The 22877-nt window shown below is 47.2% G+C and overlaps 3 protein-coding genes across 35 annotated transcripts in view; 2 read left to right on the top strand and 1 right to left on the bottom strand.

Annotated features, from left to right (window-relative positions):
* The window catches only part of Cpeb1 (cytoplasmic polyadenylation element binding protein 1), a 107778-nt gene extending 104968 nt beyond the window's left edge, over positions 1–2810 (top strand). For all 27 annotated transcript variants that reach the window (XM_087656027.1, XM_087656014.1, XM_087655986.1 and 24 more), the window contains 2 exon segments: positions 52–132; positions 1407–2810. In XM_087656027.1, the coding sequence (XP_087512153.1) occupies positions 52–132; positions 1407–1505 (180 nt within the window). In that variant the 3' untranslated portion in view covers positions 1506–2810.
* Positions 2811–4351: 1541 nt separating this feature from the next.
* On the top strand, positions 4352–6938 carry Rps17 (ribosomal protein S17). Its single transcript, NM_017152.3, has 5 exons — positions 4352–4380; positions 4610–4761; positions 5257–5362; positions 5811–5876; positions 6825–6938. The coding sequence occupies exons 1-5, from the start codon at positions 4378–4380 to the stop codon at positions 6903–6905; spliced, it is 408 nt and encodes a 135-aa protein (NP_058848.2). The 5' UTR covers positions 4352–4377; the 3' UTR covers positions 6906–6938.
* Positions 6939–13869: 6931 nt separating this feature from the next.
* Positions 13870–22877, bottom strand: part of Pde8a (phosphodiesterase 8A) — a 123417-nt gene continuing 114409 nt past the window's right edge. For 3 of the 7 annotated variants that reach the window (XM_087557998.1, XM_087558013.1, XM_087558005.1), the window contains 5 exons: positions 21989–22118; positions 20236–20409; positions 15353–15482; positions 14852–14964; positions 13870–14261 (listed from right to left, as the gene is read on the bottom strand). In XM_087557998.1, coding sequence (XP_087414124.1) covers positions 14858–14964; positions 15353–15482; positions 20236–20409; positions 21989–22118 — 541 coding nt within the window. In that variant the 3' untranslated portion in view covers positions 13870–14261; positions 14852–14857. Of the gene's footprint in view, positions 14965–15352; positions 15483–20235; positions 20410–21988; positions 22119–22877 lie in introns of all 7 variants that reach the window. The other 4 variants (XM_087558006.1, XM_087558002.1, XM_087558018.1 and 1 more) reach the window with 2 other exon arrangements.

Below are 22877 nucleotides of genomic sequence, written 5' to 3'. Positions count from 1 at the left end.
ATAACTACAGTTCCTCTGATCCACAGACCCATTTTATCTTCTGTTCTTCAGGTTCAGATCGACCCCTATCTAGAAGATTCTCTGTGTCTTATCTGCAGTTCACAACCTGGTCCTTTCTTCTGCCGAGATCAGGTGAGTCCTCTGGACACCGTAGATGCCTATGAAGTCCCTATCACAATTTGAAAATGTATTAAGGCACATTTATGACACAAGAAGTAGAGTTCTGAGGTAACTTATTTCTGAAAGCATAGAGACACGTAGTTGAGAGCACCCTGTGCATAGATTTATCTACAACACTAAGCATAGGAAAGGTACTTGTTGGATTTTTGGCCCTTTCCTTCCTGGGCTGTTACTGTTGTACAATATGGCATTGGTAATGGTGGGTACTTTTTAGTTTTTTGTTTGTTTTGTTTTTGTTGGAAATGGTCTTACTGTTTAATCCTACCTGTAACTTCATGTAACCAAACTGGCTTTGATCTCACAGCAAGCCTCTTACCCACTGCTCCTACCAGAGCGTTAGAATTGCTGGCATGTGTTAGCATAAGCTCACTGTGGGGGGGGGTGTTTTTATCAACACCTAGTCCCATTTATGCTACTCATATACTACAATGGTCTATCTACCAGGGCGGCAGCCCTTAAAGAAAACCTGCTTTCCTTCTTCCAGAAGCCATCAGCTGCTAATAACTCTCAGCCAGGAGTAGTTGCTTGTGAGGCATTTTCCTGTTCATTCTGGAATGTTCACTGGGTTGATCTTGTGCAGGTACAATCACGGAACCAACCACATTTTCAACCTTATGTGAGGTGTTTGGGAACCTTCCAGCCTGGAGCAATCCATCCATGTGTAGTTTGACTTTATAGTGGTGCTGTTATTTAATGGAGGCTATGAAGAGTCAGACAGATGCTCCTGAGTAAGCTTACAGTGAGTTTGGATAGTGAGATATCAGTGTCTTCCTAAACCAGCTTCTGTAGATTAGTGACTTCACAGTGACTCCTCCACTTCATACTCTTGTTAGGAGGTTATGACTTGCTTAGGGCTGGTTACCCAGCTAGCAAAACCAGTCACTTCTCACTGAGAAGAGAAAGGCATGTCTCCTGGTACTTGAATCTGTAACCAGTTCTTCAGCATTCTCTCATGTCGGCAGCGATAAGATTGAACTGCTGTGTAGAAAAGAAAGTTGGAAAATTGGAAAGCTGCATGGTACACACAAGAAACGTAAAATGTTTGCATAAGAGTACCCATAGATCCAGGGCTGCATTTCCTTTGGTCAGCCAAAGCTCTGTTGGGGTGAGAGGGTTAGCAGGAAGTCTTTCTTCTAGCCCCCACAGAAGCTAGCGCTTTTAATTTCCTCTTAAAGTGGAACTTTATATCTAGTGTTGGCACACTCTTCTCTTTGTTCCCTAACTAGGTCTGCTTCAAGTACTTTTGCCGAAGCTGCTGGCACTGGCGACACAGCATGGAAGGCCTACGCCACCACAGCCCGCTAATGAGGAACCAGAAGAACTAAAATTCCAGCTAGAGAAGCTGGCCTGGCCCAGGGCCTGTGGCGCCAAAGGCTGGCAAGTCAGGCAGCAGCCTGTTCCCTGCACGGGCGCCTAGGAGCTAGCTTTCTGCAGACAAGGGAGAATTGTACTCACCTTTGTACTTGCTGAGTCTGTCTTTGTTTCTGCACTAATTAATGCACAATGAGTTTTGTCAGGTTTTGTCTTCAGCGGGGTGTGCCAGAGCAGGGGCCTCAGGCTCACCCTCAAGCAATTGTAGTTTTCCCAGATTCTAGTTCCTCATTTTACAAATGAAAACAACAAAAAAAACTGTGTCTAGAACGCGTTGACACAGATGCCTACACTTGGGTTTATTTATTAAAGCGCTTCTTACATTCCTTGCAATACTGATGGTGGTGATGCGCAGGTCTCATTGGTCCATTCTTGCAGTTGCCATACAGTGCCTTTCCATTTATTTAACCCCCACCTGAACGGCATAAATTGAGTGTTCAGCTGGTGTTTTTTACTGTAACAAACAAAGGAGACTTTGCTCTTCATTTAAACCAAATCATATTTCATAGTTTACGCTCGAGGGTTTTTACTGGTTCCTTTTTACACTCCTTAAAACAGTTTTTAAGTCGTTTGGAACAATAGATTTTTTTTTCTTTTTTGGCAGCTTTTAACATTATAGCAAATTTGTGTCTGGGGGACTGCTGGTCACAGTTGCAAATCAAAGCATTTGTAACCAAGAGAAAAATTATTTTATTTAAAACTGGATGGGAGGAAAAATTAGGTCTGAGCAGCTGCTGTATATAGTTTTAAATGGTTTGTCGCACCTTATGTTGCACTTACGTTGGGGGAGGGTTGATAGAAGTTTTTAATCACAGTCACAGGACTTTTTCTTTTGTAACTGAGCTTAAAAATTAAAAAAAAAAAAAGGGCTGCTTTTTGGTGGGGGCGGATGAAGGCTCACAGGAGCCCTTTCTCTTAGAGGGGCAAGTACCCTTCCTTACAACTTTTATTTGAAGAATGTATGAATCAACAGTTATTGTTGACAAAAATGTTACTGGAATTGAAAACTTGACTCTTTTTTTAAAAATTTAGTTACTACTTGCCCCTCTTAGGGAAGCTGTGTGCCAAAGAACCAGTGTCGCCCCCCTGCTGAGCTGACGTTGCATTGTCGCATATCCCAGCTACTCTGTGGGCTCGTGAAGCTGTGTGTGAAGTCTCTACCTCATTGTTGTACATGCAGGCAAGACTGCACTCTGTACAGATTGTGGAGTAAGCTGTGGTGTACTTTTTTTGGCACATAATAAACACGTTGCAGCAGAGTTGTGGTTTTGTCTGTCCGGGGTGTGTGGTAGCAAGCAGGGAAGGAGATTCCAGGGACAAGTCCTCTCTTCATGTATTCTCACAATGGGAGGGACCCCAGTCCAGAGGGATGGTATGTGCATGTGGAGACCTGCTCCTATGTGGAACCTGTTGCATCCTGGTCAGCCAGGCTGGAATATCGGTACCTGGGTGGTTACAATCTGAAATGAAAGACCTATGAATTTTACTTGCTTGGCCCCTTGAGGCCTCCAGATGCAGCCCCAAGAATGCTAGAGACACAACCGCCAAGATGTCAGGAGCCACTTGTTGGCTGCTTTCTTGTGAGCCTGAGCCCTTGCGTGTTCCTCCTTCCTCTTGGACTCCCTTGTGCTTTTGTGCTAATGCAATTCCTTTCCGCGTGGTTACTACTTTGCTTTTTTGATTCAGGGTCTTTCTTTGTGGCCTTGTCCTGGACTCCTTATGTAAACCAGCCTGGCCTCAAACTCAGGAAGTCTGCCTGTTAGGCAGGCATCCCGAGTTCTGGGATTAAAGGTATGCACTAGCATATCCAGCAGTGCTTTTCCTTTCTGCACAGCCCTTTACACTAGTTTCTCCATGGCTTTATGATAGGTCTGATAATTTTTCAAGTAGAGAAGTTTTGAGTCAGCCTGCTGAACTGATCCTTTGGGAAACTAGTCTGAGGGAGAGCAGACCCCTAGGTACTAAAGCATCCTTCTTGTAAGATGCAAAAATTCACTAATCAGAATCCAAGAGTTCTCTTCCTGCAAGACTGTAAGGTCTAGTGTTCTACCTGGCCTCCACTTCATTAGAAATTCACTGGTAAAGTAAGCTGCAACTCCCAGGGATTACTGATCTTTGATCTCTTCAGTTCTGGTTCCATAGACCTCTTTTTTTCCTCCCTCCATGAGCTACTTTAGAGTAAGGATAACCGGAAGAAGCTGAAGGTTGGAGATAATAGTGTCTTCACTGGTTGGGAGCAGTATAGTTCTCTCAGATCTTAATTTGTTATGTTTGAGAGCTCTCTGTGAGCCAGCCGCTGTTTTAAGCACTCGAGGTTAGTACTTGTTTAGCTCATCCCCAATTGAGAAAAGTAAAACGCGCTAAGACATTTAAGAGCAGCTCTAATGGAATACTGTGCTAGAATGTGAAGAAACGCCGGGAAATAAGAGAAACCTCTCCAATTAGGCTAGAGTCGCGCGCGTGTTGGAGATCAGGGATGACTCCCCTCTACTACTACACCTTTCGGAGCTCGGGCCTCCTATCTGCCTCAGGGCCTCAAAGTATCTCCTAGATTAAAGCAACCTGAACCTCCCAACAGAAGCCTACCTACCACGGAACTACTAGGAGCAGAAACTCTGTTGGAGAGACGTCCGAGCTACCGACGTGCGCACGCGCAGGCTCTCGCCCCGCCCTCAGCGCAGCACTGCCACTCCAGTCCTCCAGGGGCCGCTGTGGTATTCTCGCGAGCTTCGCGCAGCCGTAGCCGGGCGGAAGCGGCTTTCTGGCCTGCGCTTTAATAGGCTTCTCTTGTGCTTCCTGTTTCCTCTTTTACCGAGACCCGTCAACATGGTAGGTGTTTGCCTCTGAGTGCTCTGTCCTTTTCAATCCGCATCCATCCTCCGCTTGTCGCGGCCTCAAGTCCGCAGCGAGAGGCTGCAGGCGGTGCCCACGCGGAGTCTGTCAGCCTGGCGCGCTTCCGCGTGAAGTTCTCCGCGCACCGACCCCTCTGGGAGCCGGCGCCTGCTTCCTCCATGGAAGGTGCGGGCTCCCCAAGTCACTTTGCCCTCTCCACCTTCAGGGCCGCGTTCGCACCAAGACTGTGAAGAAGGCGGCCCGGGTCATCATCGAGAAGTACTACACGCGCCTGGGTAATGACTTTCACACCAACAAGCGCGTGTGCGAGGAGATCGCCATCATCCCCAGCAAAAACCTTCGGAACAAGATAGCCGGGTGAGTGGAGGCCTCGCGGCTGCCTGCGGCAACTGTCCCTCCGGAAGAGCCTGCCCTGGCCGTTCCCTTTGCTCGAGGTCCCCCGAATGGTCCGAGGGAGCTGGAGGTGTGCGTTCACTGTGGGTTTTTGCCGAGGTGATCTTAGAGTTATTTACGGTAGCTGAAGGCAGAGCTCCGACCTCCAAACCTTATTGCTGCAGTATCTGCTCACAGCATTTTATCACTATGGCCATGTTGCACGAAAAATTAACGGTGCTGTGTCCGTACGACTGATGAAACCAGTCAAGGTACAAGTGCGGAAGAGTTGATGCTTGGAGGAGGGTTATTTACGGAGTGTGAGGAATGTAGTGGGTGGATGTCTGGACTTTGTGTGTATAGGAGGATCTCCGACGGTGAGTCCGACCTCGATGTAGAAACAAAGTAGGTTTTGTACCCAGATACTCTGCGCACTAGGTGGGAAGTGGTCACTGTTCTTCCTGGCTTGTGTGTTTGTAGCTATGTCACGCATCTGATGAAGCGGATTCAGAGAGGTCCTGTGAGAGGCATCTCCATCAAGTTGCAGGAAGAAGAGAGGGAGAGGAGAGATAATTATGTTCCTGAGGTAAACCTTGTGGGTCTTTGTACCTTTTACTACCTGCTCAGGTGGTAGTGGGGCCTCATCTGTGGTGGGAGCTCAGCTGCCTTCGGAGTGCCGCACCCAGCTGAGGGTGCCTGTAATCAGCCTGCCTACTGTTAGCCTTCCTGGAATCTCAATTCAGTTTGCTCTTCCCACATGGGAGCCTAGAGAGGGTGCCTGCCTCCCGACCATATTAGCTTGACCTACAAGTGTGAGCACTGCCGTAAGGCTTTCAAAACGCACACTAGAGCGAAGCCTTGGGCTGTGGTGGTGCACATCTTTAATTCTAGCATTTGGGAGGCAGAGGCCAGCCTGGTCTACATACTGAGTTTTGGGGCAAACAAGGTTATGTGGAGAAGCCCTAGCTTTCAAGGGATCAGAGGAAGTGAAAGATAACACATTCATAATTTGGACTTGACTCTTTCTCTCTTAGGTCTCAGCCCTAGATCAGGAGATCATTGAGGTAGATCCTGACACCAAGGAAATGCTGAAGCTTCTGGTGAGTGTCGGCTGATTGCTTGAGTAAGGCTGGTGTCTAAATGGCTTGTGGCTGCTTGTTCCGAGTGTGTTGGAATAGCTTTCACGAGATAATTTAGCAGTGTGGGACATACTGAGTTCTTTGCATTTTCCTTGTTCTGGGACTGGCTCCTAAATTGTGGTCCGCCTGCCCACACCCCCTTCAGCTCTGTCTCTGTCACCTGTTTTCCTTGGAGACGGTCTTAGAAAGGATCCCTGGTCTCATTTCTAGAATAGTCAGCTAGTCACAGTTCAGGTGTCTTCAGTGTGGCTTATCCTAGCAGCTAAGAAGACTGGGACATTTTCCTAAGTGTGTGAAGGTAAGACAGGCCGTGGAGTCCAGCGTGCTGTTAGTGGTTTTGAGCAGTTTGAGACATTAAAAAGTAATACTCTGTATCCCCATATACCTACATCTGGCTTTAGTGAGACCAGCAGCTAAAGCTGTATCAACACAGCCTTCTGAAACCATTTAGCTAGCTTCAGGGCACAGTGGGCTCCCAGGTGCTAGGTGTGCTTGGGGACCAGCCTGATCCTCCACTCCTTGGTGTCTTGTACGTTTGTTTCCCTCAGATGTTGACTGAGGCTGGGGAGTGTTTTAGGGGCACAACCTCTAAGCCCCTCTGTGCATTGTGACTGGTACTGTTTTTGTAGCTTGCCTGAGCTAAGAAAATGCTTGCAGGCTTTTAGGCTTTGGTTGGTAGTAGTGGCAAGAGTGTTGGGTCCTTGGAGATGGGGGGCAGGCGTGGGTTATGGGGTTTAGCTGTGTGTAGGCCAGTCCATCCAGTGTCCTGCTAGGGACATCTGTCTGAAGAAGCCTGGAGGCTGGATGAAGAGAATTACATTTAGAGGGTGTGTCATCAGTCGGTGTGTGTGTGTTGAAAAGTTCCTGGGGGTGAGAAGTATCCACTCACGGGTGTCTGTTCTTTTGCAGGACTTTGGCAGTCTCTCCAACCTCCAGGTCACTCAGCCTACGGTTGGGATGAATTTCAAAACACCACGTGGAGCTGTTTAATCCATTATGCCATATTTTCAATAAACCTGAAAACAAGTTTGGCTGTATTGTTGCTGTTAGGGTCAGGGTGGGGGTCTGAACACTTTCTGACCTACCTGGTCTAGGATTTGTGGAGATCCTAATACACACTCAGGACAAGGCGGGAAGCTATTTTGCTATCAGATCTCTTCAGTCTCTTGGATAAGCAAAGTTGGGGTCAGCATGCCTAGTTAAGGGCAGTGGTGTCAACCAGGGTAAGGTGGGTGTGCATGGTTTGTATTGTAGGGTTTCTTGGGTGGGACTTTGACATTTTCTGCATGAACAACCCACCACACGGTGCTATTGGGCCATCTCAGTCTGATAGGTTTTTAATGTTTACTCTGAGCCTAGAATTGACAACTCCCCTTTGTAATGATGGATTAATGCAGCTGCCTAAGGTCCTTTAGATTTATGCATCCTCTTTTTTTGCAGTTGAGAAGTTATATATGTTTTGAACTCATGTATTTAGAGCTCTTTCCCAGAGCCTTAAGGGCTGTCCTGAAGGTCCTAGCATTTACCATTTTGCTCTGGGACTTCAGCTGTCTGATCACCATGGAGTCATTAATGTTACCAGGGAGGACAGGACTTGGAGGAATGTGAAAGCGTGTACATTTATTACACAAACCCGCCTTGTGGCCACGGTGGGCTCAGCAGTGTGTCCCAGAAATCCAGCTCTGGTCAGGCTTGGCAGCAGGCGTCTTTACCCATTGAGCCACCTTACCCACCCTTTATGATACAGACGAAGTGGTAAGGGTAATGAGCTGAGAGATGTTCTCTTCTAGAAGAGTTTTTCATTTACTCAGTTTCACTCATTTCTGGCTTTCTAGGACTTCCTGTGTTTCCCTCTGATTTGTTGCCTCACAGCAGGTCCCCGTGAGGACTCTTGGTGTATCTGGGAGACTAGTGTGGTTCCAGTCTCACTGATGACTTTAGAAATTCAGATCAAGGTTTGCTAATTTAGTCAAAAATCTTTTAAAATTTGTTTTTACTCTTTTTAGTTATTTCTGCTATTTTCTTTTCCTGATGCCAGGGACGGAACCCAGGCCCTGGTCTGGTCTAGTGGGCGAGTACACCCTAAGTCAGCCCAGCCCAGCCCTGAAGCCTTCACTGTTGCCTTTACCTCGAGGGCTGTGGGCTTTGTTTACCCCAGTGGAGCCTCAGTGATCTGAGTTTTACTTCTCAGTGTGCAATCCCTGCACATTCATCCCGAAGCGAGGCTTTCCCTGTTTAGCTGTTATTAGTTGGGTTTGGTTTTCATATCACCACGAATCTCTCTGCCTTAATCTTGATGCTACTAAGTTTCTGTCTTAGAAGAGTGTACCCAGTGCACACCAGAGAGGATTGTGTATACTTTTTTTTAAAAAAATATTTTATTATCTATGAGTACACTGTAGCTGTCTTCAGACACACCAGAAGAGGGCATCAGATTTCATTACAGATGGTTGTGAGCCACCATGTGGTTGCTGGGAATTGAACTCAGGACCTCGGGAAGAGCAGTCGGTGCTCTTAACCACTAAGCCATCTCTCCAGCCCCGTGTATACTTTTCTTGTTCAATTTTTGTCAGTTTCTTGAGACAGGGCCTTGTCCTACCCTGGTGTGGAACCTGTGTGGAGCCAAGGAGCTCTGCACTCCTGACCTTGAGTAGCCACCTCCTGAGCACTGGGCTTGCAGCCTGCACACCCTACCCTCAATTTTTAAGGTGTTTCCCTCTGGTTCACACCTTTATATCTGTTCCCTGTGCAACTGCCGGAATGGTGTTTTCCTCAGTCCTTTTAATTTCAACTACTGCGTCTTGAATAAGATCTCTTGTTAGAGCATTGCTTTACATTGGAAATGCATTCTGGGGCTGGAGAGACGGCTCAGGGGTTAGAGCACTGACTGCTCTTCAGAGGTCCTGAGTTCAATTCCCAGCAACCACACGGTGGTTCACAGCCATCTGTAATTGGATCTGGTTCCCTCTTATAGTGTGTTTGAAAACAGCTACAGGGTACTCATACATAAAATAAATCTTTAAAAAGGGGGGGGGGATGCATTCTGACAATCTTTGCCTGCACTGGGGATGCTTACCCCAGTTCCAATCCACTTATGCTTATATGACTAAGGCAGATCCAAATGGCTAAGCTGCATGTCTCCCAGTGGTTCCTGTTTTGTAATCCAGGCTAGCCTCCCACTTGACACACTGTTGTCTGTTTACTGCGGTGTTAGTGTGCTAGCTAGTGTACATCTTCCAATGCTATTTTCCTGTTTTCTTACACACACACATGTGCATGGGTTTTGGCTACACATGTAGGTGCAGTGCTTACAGAAGCCAGAAGAGGGCACCAGGTCCTCTGGGACTGGAATTACAGATGGTTTTAAGCTGCCGAGTGCATTCAAGAACTTATCCCAGGCCTTCTGCAAGGACAGCCAGTGCTCTCACCTGCCGAGCTGCTGAGTTATTTCCATAATGATTATTTTTGATATAATTAAAATCATACAAGTTATATTAACACAAACTTCTTTTTGTTTGTTGACATAGGGTCTCACTATGTAGCCCTGGCTATCCTGAAACTCACTGTGTAGACCAGGCTGACCTTGAACTCAGATCTGCCTCCCACGTGACATAATTAAATGCCACCATACCCACCTCACAAGCCTCTTTTAAACAGCTAGTTTAAAATTCTCGATTCTGTCAGGAATTGTTTTCCTCAAGAACGGTAAGCAGCAAAGTCAGTGGAGAACAGGAGTAGCTCTGTAGGGTCAGTGAGTCAGGGACTGTCAACATTAGACTTGGCCTTGAGTCTGTCCAATGGGACCTGAAGCCTCTCTCTACAAGTACAGTGTGGCAGTGTCTCAGGGCCACCTTCGAGTCTGTTTTATCCAGAGAACGATCTGGGGTAGCTGTACTCTCAGTCTTGAACAATTTTATTAAGCAGCAGCAGAAAAGGGACACTTGGCAAGCAGCAGGGGAGGGCATCCTCAAGTCAGGAGCCTAAAAGCTCCATAAGCTTCCAACTGAATCTGTAGCAGGCGGGCCAGAGTGTTTGCCCTTAGAGGGGCTTCCACACAGAACAAGCGGTTGATAGATAAAGCATTAAATCAGCATTCACCCAGCAGGGATGTCGACACAGATGTTGGATCCCTCTGCAGACGAGCTGCTGGTGGCCATCCCCACCATAGGGATGAACCATGGGATATACTGGAGTGGCCGATGTTGGAAAGATTTGACTTCTTGCTGTATTTTCAACACCCTTATGGTTTCCTCTGTCTATATTTCAGGGCCAGTGGCCAGCCTGCCCAGGAGAGGGTATCTTGGAGGACTCCCAAGTTTAAACAGGCTTGAGTCTGAGACTGGTGGCCCATCTCCCTCTCAGCAAAACCAATAGCACATGACAGTTCATAATAGAATTTATTAGTTTCCCATAGGAGAAAATTTTCTCAAATCCCCTCTAAGATCAAAGTAGGGGACAACCAGCTGATGTCACTACAGAACTGACTGGCCTTAACGACTTAGTTTTCACTTGGTAGCTCTGAAGCTCTAAGCTTAAGTTTCCATTCTCTTCCTGTAACCGTGGTACATCGTAAGGTTAATCCTTACATCATCCTGATTACTCCAATTCTGAGTATGATCCTGTGGGTTACCGGGGAAAATGTATGTTAAAAAACAATGTTTCCAATGTTAATATTCTTTAAGAACATTTAAATGTGTACTCATAAAATCATGGGGAAGGAAAACTCATTTTCTAAAGCTTTCCCCTGTTGAAGGTCCTTCCTACCTCTAGACCTCTAAACCAGGCTCAAAAGCTGGGTATGTTGGTACAAGTCTGGGACCCCAGCCCTTGTGGGGTAGAGTTCAGGAGTTCAAGGACAGCCTCAGCTGTATTAGACTCTTTAAAGACAAAACAAAAACCAAATAACTAAAAGGCTAGCCAAAAGGCTCTGGGACTGGGCCCAGTTCAGAGTGCTTGCCGAGCACGCAGGAGGCACCACATAAAACTGGCATGGTGACACGATTATAGTGCACATATTTAACCCTGGCTGCCTCAAGGCCAGCCATTTAAAACTTCCAGTTTTAAAAAGGAAAGCAATTGAGAAAGACATCTGACTTCTACCTCTGACCCCCCCCACACACACACACAGAGTCATCATCATCTTAATAGACTAAAAGTTAGTTTATTCCAGAGACCTTTTGAGTGACGATGGCCTCACAATTGCAGGTTACCCCAAATTCCATGTTTTAATGTGGAAGCAGTTTAATGAAATTTTTATGGTTTTACAGAATAAAACCCGAAATCAGAGCTAATACATCCAAGAACAGGCACGGTGAGCTGGGGGAGTTTCTCTCCAGGCCCAGTGTGTGTCCTATGACATCTTAGCTTTTGGATGGGTGGAAGGCAGTGGCCCACTAAGTCAATGGACTCTAGAAGGTTTCTTCGTAGTCACAGGATTAGTGCCCTGTGTTAGTTCTGACGCAGGCAGACAAGGAATAGCTGTTCTGAGGTTGGGACTACCTGGGACAGACACAACTTTTCAGGAGTTTCCGTTCACAAGAACCATCTTCCTAACCCAACACCCCCACCCCCGCTCCCCTCTCCAAAATTATTTTTGTCTTCCTATCCTCAGATATACTAAACAGTTACCTCTTTATTTATGTGTGCTTGTGGAAGGGCACACATGAGTGTAAGAGTTCCTGGAGTCCAGAAGAGGGCGTCAGAGCCCCTGAAATTACAGGTAGTTGTCTGTGTCGCGAACTAACAGGTAGTTCCTGGTCCCTGGAAGAGCAATGTGCCCTTGACCACCAAGCCATTTTCCAACCCTTAACCCTATTTTTAGAAAGCCTGCTCGGTCTACCCTCTAGCTGTGTAATTTCCACTCTCTCCTGGCCAATAGCACAGAGCCTTGATCTGTCCGACCCTCCCACATTGTTCCACCCACAGTGCTGTTCTTGGCTCCCGACTGAAAGCTATTGCTTCCTGGCGGCTGCGTTTACGTCCTCCCTTCCAGATTAAACAGGGCCAGCCCCGGCGGCCAGGAACTCGGCCTTGCAGGTGGGGTTTTGGAGGCTGTGGAGCAGCTGCGCTAGAGGAAACAGGAAGGGTGGCGCAGAGAAGTCAGGCGGGAAGAACGAAGAGGCAGGGATGCGCGCGCCTTCCCTGGGACACCAAGGCTGTGGGGTGCAGACCTTTCTGGACAGCGATGGCTTGGAGTCTTCCTTTCTGATTGGAAACCATCGAAAAGATTGCACCTCCACCGGTGTGTCAGTTGTGAGTGGCCTCAAGTTTCCTCTGGGCACAGCAGGATGAGACAATTGTTAGGTTGATTCAGCCCCTTCCTGGCTTGTGTGAGCTGACGGCGCTCCACTCCCGGCCCATTGTTTCTGCTGCCACCAGGGAAAAGGCCTCCCTGTGACTCACCAGCGCTTCTTCCAGCAGCTACTACTTTGAAGAAAGCGGGAGCCTTTCTTGCTCCCTTTCTCCTCTCTACCTCTACGCCAGCTCCCCCACCCCCCCAACCCCCATGGCTACTTTGGTCCAGAAGTTTACCCTCTTACTAGATCTGACCTCTAAAGAACATCTGCAATGAACTCCTGCCTTTTCCTTTTGAATGCCAGTGTAGCTAAGTGGGTCTGGGTGGGGAGCTTCCTTTGATGTTAGGACCTTTTGTCTTTTGGCCACTGAAACTTCCAGTGGCAGTGTCTAGTTCCACTGCAAGGGATGTGTCTTTTGCTTTATGCATTGCTGTAGTTTGGGGTCTCCTGAAGTGCCACATCCTAAAGGCTTAGTTTCCAGGTTGGGACCGCTGGGAACTGGCAAAAACTTTAGAGTGGGGGTCGTCTGGCTTGGAGGGGCATGTTCGAGAAGAGCCTGGACTGAAACCTCCGCAACAGTGGGCCCACGACCCTTTCCTTGTTGCAGGCATTTGTTACTCTAAGGGAAAGCTGACCACGGGTTCATTGGGATTCAGAGTGCCCTTTGTCCAAGGGCTGGGTCTGTCAAACTGGACCAGGCTCAGACGTTGCCTCGCCGAGTGCCTCTTCCCTTTGCTCTGTCCAGAGCTCCTAGTGACCTGAGAGCACCATCTCCATCTCGGGCTTGGTGGGTGTGGGGCTGCGCACTGTGCTGTCCCTCAGCAACTCCCTGGCTTTTGTTCACATGCTCTGCCTTTGGATTCTTCTTCAGTTCTGTCCGACTTCTAGGAGAGCCAGCCCCACACAGCTTTCACTAGTTCCCTAGACGCCAGAGCAGCGCTTCTCAACTTGTGGGCTGCCACACCCTTGGGATCCTTTCACAAAGGTCACATCAGATACCCTGCATATCAGATATTTACATCATGATTCATAACATTAGCAAAATTAACAGTTAAGTAGTAACAAAAGTTTTATGGTTGGGGTCACCACAGCATGAGGAAGTATATTAGAGGGTCTCAGTGTTATAAAAGTTGAGAACCACTGCTCTAGAATGTCTGGTGTGATTCTTTTCTAGATTTTCCCTTTAAAAACCATCTTGTACTTTGTGATTCTTTTTTTTTTTTCTATTCTTTTTTTTTTTTTTGGAGCTGGGGACCGAACCCAGGGCCTTTCGCTTGCTAGGCAAGCGCTCTACCACTGCGCCAAATCCCCAACCCCGCACTTTGTGATTCTTATAGCTTCTTTCAGCTCTCAAAAATGTTAGGCATACTCCTCTCCAAGTCTCCCTCTCCTGTCTGGCGCTCTTGTGAAGGAGCAGTCCCGTTCTTCATGGCACAGGGAGGGGTAAGAGGCCTCCTCTCGCTCAGCCTGCAGTTATTGTAGGTCAGGCGTCTTCATGCAGGACTGAAGAGCCCACGCGCTCCTCCACGGCGGTGTGGCCACACTGAAGAGCCGCCACACTATCCCGGCTCCAAGGACCTCACAACGTTGTCTAGTTGCTAACTTATTCTATCCCTAATTCAGAACGATTATGTATTAGACAACACGAAGACAACAAATGACTTCTTAAAAACAAATAGTTTAATTTCATCCAGAAAAAAATACAAGTTTAAAATGAAACTAGCATTTTGTCATGTCACTTTTACAGTATTATGCTATTGGAAATGTGAGAAGATAGAACCCTTAAATTCCTAGACTCCAATATCCCATGTTAGTTGTAAAATATCAGCCTCTGGTGCCCAGGGTGGCTTTGCTTTTATAGGACACATTTTATAGAAATGGTATAAAATGAGGCAGGCTTGTAGAAATTCAATTATGAAATTTCAGGGGGGAAAATGGTCAAATCCAATTTCTTCTCTGAGAAGGCACCTGCAGAACTCACGACAGCGGCTGCTCAGAACCTGGTCTGCACAGACGGTGGCTTCTCTGGCACATACTAGAGTGAGCCCCACTAACAACAAAGAGAAGAGTTTAGCATATTCCATAGTATGGAAAAAAGCATCATTTAAAATTCTCAATCTGCATTATGAAAATACATCTGTGACCAAATCATGCACACACGTCATGAATTTGGTCAAGGCATCTGAAATCGGCTTTGGCTTTGAAGTATTTTTAGATTCATAGAAAACATTAAATGTCTAATAAAATAAATAAAACATTTAATAATTGGGATAATCAACCCTAAATGTCTTTGTCCCATTTGCTCGTCAACGTGACAGAACTCCCTTTCAGCAGTGTTCTACAACCAGAGCTGCACCTTGGAGATGCTGCTCTGCAGGCTCAAGGAATTAGGACACATGGTGGCTGTCACTGCCAGGAGAGCCACGGGTCACCTCTGCAGGGCTCCTGGTCCTGTGGTAATACAGTCCGTACAAACTACAGAACTTGGGAGCCTCACTGAAGAGCCTTGCAGTAAGCTATGGCGTCAGACGGTGCTTTCACAGGCCCTGCAGATGAGGGGAGCCCGCTGCCTAACATTGAAAGGGCTAAGAGACTGCAGCAGCCAGAAGGAAGAACAGAGCCAGGGGGCCTAGTGTGTACCTCCCACTATTCTGGAGGGGGCCGGAGGGTGCACAGCTCCTTCTCATCCAGTCCTTTCCAGTACTTGAAGTTGTCCTCCAGGTGCCGCATAAGGTTAGGCAGGTAAACAAAGGCTGCCGAGAGAAACGGGGGACGCAGTGTCTTCTCAGCCTTTCTTTATCAAAGGCTCGGCCTCCTCACTCTCTCTGGGAATGGAACTTGGGCGTACTACCACCCTGGCCCAGCGTTTCAAGAGGGACAGAAGGGAGTGGGCGTGACTGGAACGCGGGAAACCTGTTCTCAGCCCCACCCCCATCTGCAGGCCTCAGCTCTGCAGCACCTCCCCCTCCCCCGGAGGGGCACAGCCCTCAGAGCACAGGAGCTGTGGACAACCTTAGGATCCTTTTCTGGGTCCCAACCCTCCGGAATGGCTACTCTCTCTCCATTCATCTTGGAAGTCAGCCCCGCACACTACTTCCTAACTAGTGGGTGCCCTGCAGGAGGACGTGCGAGACTCCTTACCATCCCAGGCATCAAACATGTCTGTGATGAAGTAGTCGATGAAGGAGATCTGAGACTTGGGGATGCTGCAGGTGTTTCTGTCAAACACTGGCATCACCACAGGCAAGTCCAGCTGTTTCTCTTCATCGGTCTGTGAAGCAGAGCATCCGGGATCTCAGGCCCGAGTCCTGGTTTGCCATGGGGCAGCCCCACCCACAGTACCTGAGACAACCCACAGGCTGCCTTGCAAACCCAATGTAGCACCAGCACCAAACCCGATCTGCCAGCCAGCAAGCTGTTCCCCGAGTGAGAACCCTCGAGGACATCCCAAACATTTTGGTAGCTGGAAGCCTCTTTGCTAATGTTCCTCAGGTCAGAGCAGTATCTGGTCACGTACCTCAGGTCCTGTCACTCACTACCCACTGTCCTCCTAGTCACAAATGCCCAATATGCCCACACTGGTGCCATATGTGTGCAGAAACACGGTCCCATCCCTGGACAGGCGTAGTGGCCATTTCTCAGCTAGGGCTGTGCTGTCTTGTCGGAAAGACTATAATTAGACTACTAACTAGTAAGGAGACTGCACTGGTCCTAAAACTTCCCAGTGGTGAAAAGGCAGGAGAAATGCCTTACCTCTAAGGTCTAACAAAAGTTTGTAAAATCAACAGTCTTTCTCAAACTCTTCAAAATTTAAAAAAAAAAAAATTCTAGAGAGAGCATTTCTTGTTCGTTCATCTTCGAAAGCCAACGCGCCCTACTAACAGCAGACACTGAAAACAACTCTACAGAGTCTACCCATGTGGAGGGCGATGGGAAAGTTCCAGACGAGATACTGGTACAAATCCAGCAGGTGGGAGGTTGGCAGGGCTGCGGGTCTCCTGGGCACGGGCAGGCCTCACTACAGGGGATACACACTAGTAGCAGAATGGAGAGGCAGGGTGTGGTGGTGCCCCAGTGTTCAGGAGGGCGAGGCCATCATGAGCTCCGGAACAGCCCGGGGTATCAAGTAAGGCAGGTCTTAGAATTTACAGCTCAGGTGGATTCAAGCCCCAGAACCCAATAAATGGAGCACAGTGGCTGTGCCTTTAAACCCACTACAGAGGACAGGAGGGTCAGCCTCAGGTAATGGGGGTCAATATCAGGCTGGGGTGGTGGCACATGTGTAATTTAATTATGTAGAAAACAGAAAGATAGTGAATTTAATGCCAGCCTTCAATGTTAATAGTTATACTCAAAATTGAAAACTGTATGATCCGAAAGGGTAAATCTATGTTGTAAATGCAACTTCTGATGTCTGTTCCATGTTGTCACCAACGGTTCATGTTATTAGGTGTTCTGTGTGTGCGTGCACTGTTGTTTTAACACAGAATCTCATTTCTAGCCCAGACTGGAATGAAACTCAGTTTGTAGCTGACATGACCTTGAACTCCCAATCCTCCTGCCGCCGGCTCCCAAGTGCTGGGATTCCATGTGTACAGGCTCACAGCTGGCCTAAGTAGTTTTAATTTAAACCTTTCTTCTGGTATGTGCTAGAATTTCATTGTTTTTTAATTTCCCTGATGATGTAAGGTACTTTTTCATGTAATTATCTGCAATTCATACTATGTTGTATGAAATAGCTACTGAAATATTTGCTTATTTCTAACTGGGTGGCTTGGGTTCCTACTGTACTAGAGTTTCATTACGCACTGAGTACAGCCCTTTGTCAGAAATGACTTGTATTTCTCACGACCTGTCCTGCTTACTCATTTATAGCATGCTTTTTTAAGCTTTGATGATATCTAATTGTCTTAGGGTTTCCACTGCTGTGAAGAGACACCAAGACCGAGGCAACTCTTATAAGGGACATTTAATTTGGAGTTGGCTTACAGTTTCAGAGATTCAGTCCATTATCATCATGGTGGGGAGCATGGCAGCATGCAGGTAGGCGTGGCGCTGGAGAAAGAGCTGAGAGGTCTACATCTTGATCCAAAGGCTTCCAGGCAACTAGGAGGAGGGTCTTCAAGTCCACCCCCACCGGGACACACTTCCTCCAGCAAGACCACACCTCCTAATAGTGCCATTCCCTGGGCCAAGCCTATTCAAACCCACAATAATGTCTATTTTTTCCATAGCTGTTGCTTTCTGAACCTCAGAGTCTGTCCATTTCAGAACCACTGGGGAGACTCTGCTGTGGTTTCTCTAGTGCCATGGGTTAGCCAACGACACTACTGTGAACTGACAGGTCTGTGCACAGGAAGGGACCTGCGAACAGATGGGTGCTCTCTCTCCAATGCCAACTGGAAGATCTTGGGAGAGCTCCTTCTAATACATGACTAAGGGATGTCTATATTCATGTGTTCTTTAAGTTTCTAGCAATGTTTTATGAGGTCTGGCCATTATTAGTAAATTTATTCTAAGCAATTTTTGCTTTTTATTGCTACTTTAAGTTTTAAAATAAGAGTACTGTTAGTTTTATTTCTGGTTGTTATTGTATAAATTCCAACCTGACTTTTTTATATGTTGAGCTTATTGGCCTGTGCACTCTTACTAATAAATCTAATTATTAGTGGAGTGTTATATATCTTGCAAATTTTTACACACACACACACACACACACACACACACACACACACACACACACACACAAAGCAAAGCCCAAAACAAACAGCCACCATCTTACCTGCAGGTGAACTGTGCTGTAGGACAGCGCCTAAGAATACCTACAGAGTGCTGAGCAGAGCTAAGAGCAGGCCTCCAGCTTTGCTCCCACCATTGGGCAACAGCACAGGCTTAGGTGCACCTTAAGTCATGGTTTTAATCCCAGCATGCAGGAGCAAAGGCCAGCCTGATCTCCATAGCAAGTTCCGAGGATTCAACCAACCTTGTACTTCTTGGTGCTGACATAATGTCCTCTAACTCGTGCCTCACTCTGCTTCCCCACTTCTATGTTCTTGAGAAGCAGACTGTGAAGCCCATGGCACTGCCTGCTGGGCACTGAAGACAGCTAAGGAGTGATCTGCCTCCTTCCTTTTTCATATAATTTGTAAGGTTGGTGTTATTTCTGCCATTAATGTTCAAATCGTGTGTCTTCCACAAGTTCTCTCCAATGCTGGCTGGGGATGACTTTTGATTCTGCTGATATTAAGTGCATACACATTGTGGTTATGGGCCCTTTTCTCAGTAGGAATTGCCCTCCTATTTCCAGAGTGCCCTGTGTCTTGATGGCTTTATCTGAGTTGTATGGTGTTCTACTTGTTCATAATTTGCATGCTATACCTCTCTGAGTCCACCATCCATCTGTTCTTTATATTTAAAATATCGTTTCTAGTAGTGTTTCTCTGTGTAGTCCTGGCTGTCCTGAAACTCACTTTGCAGACCAGGCTGGTTTCAAATTCATAGAGACCTGCCTGCCTCTGCCTCCTGAGTGCTGGGACTAAAGGTGTGGCACCACCTGGCTGCCTTTTTCTATCTTATTACTTAGAGCATAGACCTAATAGTGCAATGTGAGAACCTTGTTCTGTGTTTTAATATGGAGAATTTAGAGAATTTAAAGAGTCCTGTAGAGCCACCCAGGAACTGACTGTTACGGATGCCTCTTTTGCATCTTGAAAAGTCAAGTTTGCGTCTGTGGTCCCTTCCTTTCAACCGTAAGAGCTTCCTCTGGCATTTCTTACACTTCAGGCTTCCTGAGATGAACCGGACTACTTTCCCTTGTCTGAGAATGAGTTTATCTTGCCCTGATCCTTGAAGGGTGTCTCACTGCAGATAGAGTTCTGGACTGGCAGCTTTATTCTAACGGCAGCTTAAACATGATAAAAGTTTCACAGGAGATTGGGACATATAAACATGTGTTTCCTCTCCTCTTCCTCCTCCTCATCCTCCCCTTCCTCTTCTTCTTCCTCCTCCCCCTCCTCTTTCTCTTCTTCCTCTTCTTTGTCCTCTTCTTCCTTCTTTTTTTTTGAGGCAAGATAACCCTGGCTAGCCTAGAACTCTCTAATGTAGACAGACAGGCTGGCTTGAACTCACAAGGTTTGCCCACCTCTGCCTCGTAAGTGTATGGATTAAATGCAAGCCCACAGTTCTGGTGAAGCCCTGCCACTGCTGGACTCCTGGCCCTCACTGCCCACTCCCACACCTGCAAACACCTGCAGTCTGTGTTCCTGCTGTCTCAGGGAGATGTGAGAGGGACAGCGCTTTAGGAGAAACCTGCCAACCCACGGTTCCAAACCCAGCAGAGATGTCCTACAAGAATGAGGACCATAAAAATGTAACACATTTACAGATGATGAAAAACAATTTTGGGGGCTGGAGGGATGGCTCAGCAGTTAAGAGCACTGACTGCTCTTCAGAGGTCCTGAGTTCAATTCCCAGCAACCACATGGTGGCTCACAACCATCTGTAATGAGATCTGATGCCCTCTTCCCGTGTAGCGGATGACAGCTACAGTGTACTCATATACATAAAATAAATAAATCTTTCTTAAAAAGAAAGACAATTTGATGACAATTTATTATCAACAAATGTACAAAATAATGAATCTTTTTCAAAGACAAAATTTCTTTTAAAGTTTTCTTTCCCAGTTTTAAGTTGGTAGCCTCATGGTGTTCCCTCCAGTGTGTGTGTGTGTGTGTGTGTGTGAGTCAGTGTGTGTGTGTGTGTCTGTGTGTGTGTGTGTATGTGTGTGTGTCTGTGTCTGTGTGTGTGTGTGAGTGTGTGTGTCTGTGTCTGTGTGTGTCTGTGTGTGTCTGTGTGTGTCTGTGTGTGTGTGTCTGTGTGTGTGTCTGTGTCTGTGTGTGTGTGTGTGTCTGTGTGTGTGTGTATGTGTGTGTGTCTGTGTCTGTGTGTGTGTGTGTGTCTGTGTGTGTCTGTGTGTGTCTGTGTGTGTGTGTGTCTGTGTGTGGACTTGAGATGCAGCACCTTACCTGGGAGAAATACTCCTCTGAGATGCGTGCAGCCCACTCGATGCAGTGCTCGAGGGGCCGGCAGGGGTTGGACACGTCGGCACACTTAATCATCATCCTTTTGATGAGAGTCCGGCTCTCTGGAGTCCTGACCATGGCTCTTATATCTTCCAGACTTCTGCCAGTTTCCTGAACCTTGAATGAAGTCAAAGCAATCAGAATGGGTTCTCAGGCCCAGCTACCTCCCCAGGGGGCTCTGTGAGGATCTAAAAGCTGAAGATGTCATCAGCAGAGCGCGGTGGGTGCTTCCTGTGTAAAGGAGGAAGCACGTCCTGGAGAGTTCAGCAGGACGCAGGCGGTACCGGCCTGGCAAACCACCTCTTCCTTGTTACTCCTTCTCTGTGTTTACTCCTTTCCCAGTCGCTCTGGTCTTTTCCTTCTTTTCTATCTCTCCCTACTGGTAAGAACTTAAAGGCTGGTTTTTGTTTTGTTTTTCGGATATTCACTGAAAAACAAAATAAATTGGAAAAATAGAACTCTCTCCTCTCACAGTAAAAGCTGTCTGTGGTCTACCTGTCCCCACAGCCCAGTCCTCACTGGGCTTTGTGAAAGGCATTTTAAGACTTAGCCTTCAGTGAATCCAGACAACGTTAAGTGACAGTCCCTCACACCGCCTCAATATTGATGACATGTGAAGGGCAGAAAGACTCAGCAGGCCTGTGGGAGGGAAGTATTATTACATTTAGAAACAAGGGCAGGAGTCAGAGTAAGGTGACATCTGCGCCTCCCAGCGGACCAGAGTCAAATGGAAGCTGGGCTGTTTGAGTGTCAACTCTTCCTGTTCCTACAGTGTCCTGTGCCTGAGGTCTACTGTCCTATGGACAAGGAAATGATACAGGAGGATAACAGGAACTGACACCTGCTCCATGGTGGGCGTTTCCTGCCTGCCATGATGTCGTTGTTACCTTTGCTAGGCAATTCTGGATTCTCCAAATCCAGAAATGAGCAGTAACAATACTGTCACTTTGGTGATCCCAACAGAAGCTCCTTCCCAGCCTAACCCCTCTACAAGGACAGCCGCTGCCACCGTGGTCACACCCTCTAGAGAGTGGCTGTTAGGGCCACCCTAGGAGTCAGGTGTGGTGATACACACCTCCAGCCCCAGCAGTCGGGAGGCAGAGACAGGCAGATCTCTGTGAGTATGACGACAGCCTGGTCTACACAGTGAATTCCAGGCCAGCCAGGGCTACACAGTTAGAAACTGTCCGAAAAAAGGAAGGGAGGGAGGGAGAGAGGAAGGAAAGGGAGTGGGGGAGAAGAGTTCGCTTGGGCTCTAACTGGCCTTAGAATACTCAAAGGGAGGGGGCATTTTGAGACAGGGCCCAAAAATGGCCAATGTGAAAACTCTTGTTACGCATCTAATTGCAGCTTTTATTTTTCTTCCTGATAGAGTTTTGCATGTTAGTGTTTGTTTTATTTTTAAGAAACCAATGAAAAACAAATTCAACCGGGCCTAATCCTTGCTCCTCTACCCCAGCACCTGAGAATCTGAGGGAAGAGATCACTGAGTTCTTAGCCAGCCTGGGTTAGAGTGTTGGCCTACATCAAGAGAAGGTAGGTGTGGAGACGACAGATAAATGATAGATTGGATGCATGACTGATGGAAGAAATGGAAACCCCAGTTCAGCATGCCCACCAAGGACCCTGCTATCTGAGATCCTCACACGGTTGGTGTGAAGCCCAGACACATAGCCTCCAACCCAGCTCCCCTCACCTCGTTTTTCTGTGCTTTCAGAGGCTTGTTGATGCTGTTGATAAATTTGTTGACGTGTTCAAAGTGCTTTGTCATCTCTGTGGCTAGGACCATGTCAATGATACTCTGGCGTAGTGTCCGGTAGTCATTCCTGTTTCAGACGAGAGAGAGGCTGCTTCAGGTTACTGATTCAGACTGGGATGCTCTCCCTCACATGGCCTGCTTCTCAATGTGTATGTCTGCTGTAGCTATCAGTCTACCACCACTGGAAGTTACACTTCCTCCTCAGCAGATGGCAGCTAACAGGCAGGGTGCCATGACTCTGTATCAGAGGGATAACAGCAGTATATTCATGGTTCTCAGGATGGGACAGGGATGAACAAAGACCTTTCCCAGTCTTTCTCCCTCCCTCACTAAACACACAGGACAACTTCAAACTCATGACCTTCTTGTATGAGCCTTCTACAGGCTGAGATTATGGGCGTGTGCCACTGCTATTCTGTATACCCACGGTCTCCATATTCACTAACAGTGTACCCTGTGTGGAGGCCCTTTGGGGTTCAGAGGACTGTGAGGGCAGGCCTTCTCATAGCTGTTCCACTAACCCTTGTTTTTATTTTGATATTCTCAAGGCTTCACTTTCTGAGAAGATGACCCATGTGCTTTAAAGTTAGAAAGTACAAAAGACTAAGAGATGGACTCTCTAGCCACCCCTTCTCTGTGGTCTGCCTTTCCTGGACACACCCAAAGTTAGCCGGGTCTTGTACTGGTTAGTTCTACGTCAACTTGATACACACTAGAGGCATTTTCTTTCTTTCTTTTAAAAAAAAGATTTATTTATTATACATAAGTACTTTGTAGCTGTCTTCAGACACACCAGAAGAGGGCATCAGATCCCTTTACAGATGGT

The sequence above is a fragment of the Rattus norvegicus genome, chromosome 1 (genome assembly GCF_021556685.1).
Source record: "Rattus norvegicus strain SHRSP/BbbUtx chromosome 1, alternate assembly SHRSP_T2T, whole genome shotgun sequence".
In the NCBI taxonomy this organism is placed as follows: domain Eukaryota; kingdom Metazoa; phylum Chordata; class Mammalia; order Rodentia; family Muridae; genus Rattus; species Rattus norvegicus.
Note: the sequence above shows the minus strand (reverse complement) of the source record. Positions and strands in the feature narration are given on the sequence as shown.

Coding starts and splice junctions, on each gene's coding strand:
- Rps17 (NM_017152.3), top strand. Junction 5,363..5,810: donor GAGATAATTATGTTCCTGAG/GTAAACCTTGTG, acceptor TTTCTCTCTTAG/GTCTCAGCCCTAGATCAGGA. Junction 5,877..6,824: donor AGGAAATGCTGAAGCTTCTG/GTGAGTGTCGGC, acceptor GTTCTTTTGCAG/GACTTTGGCAGTCTCTCCAA.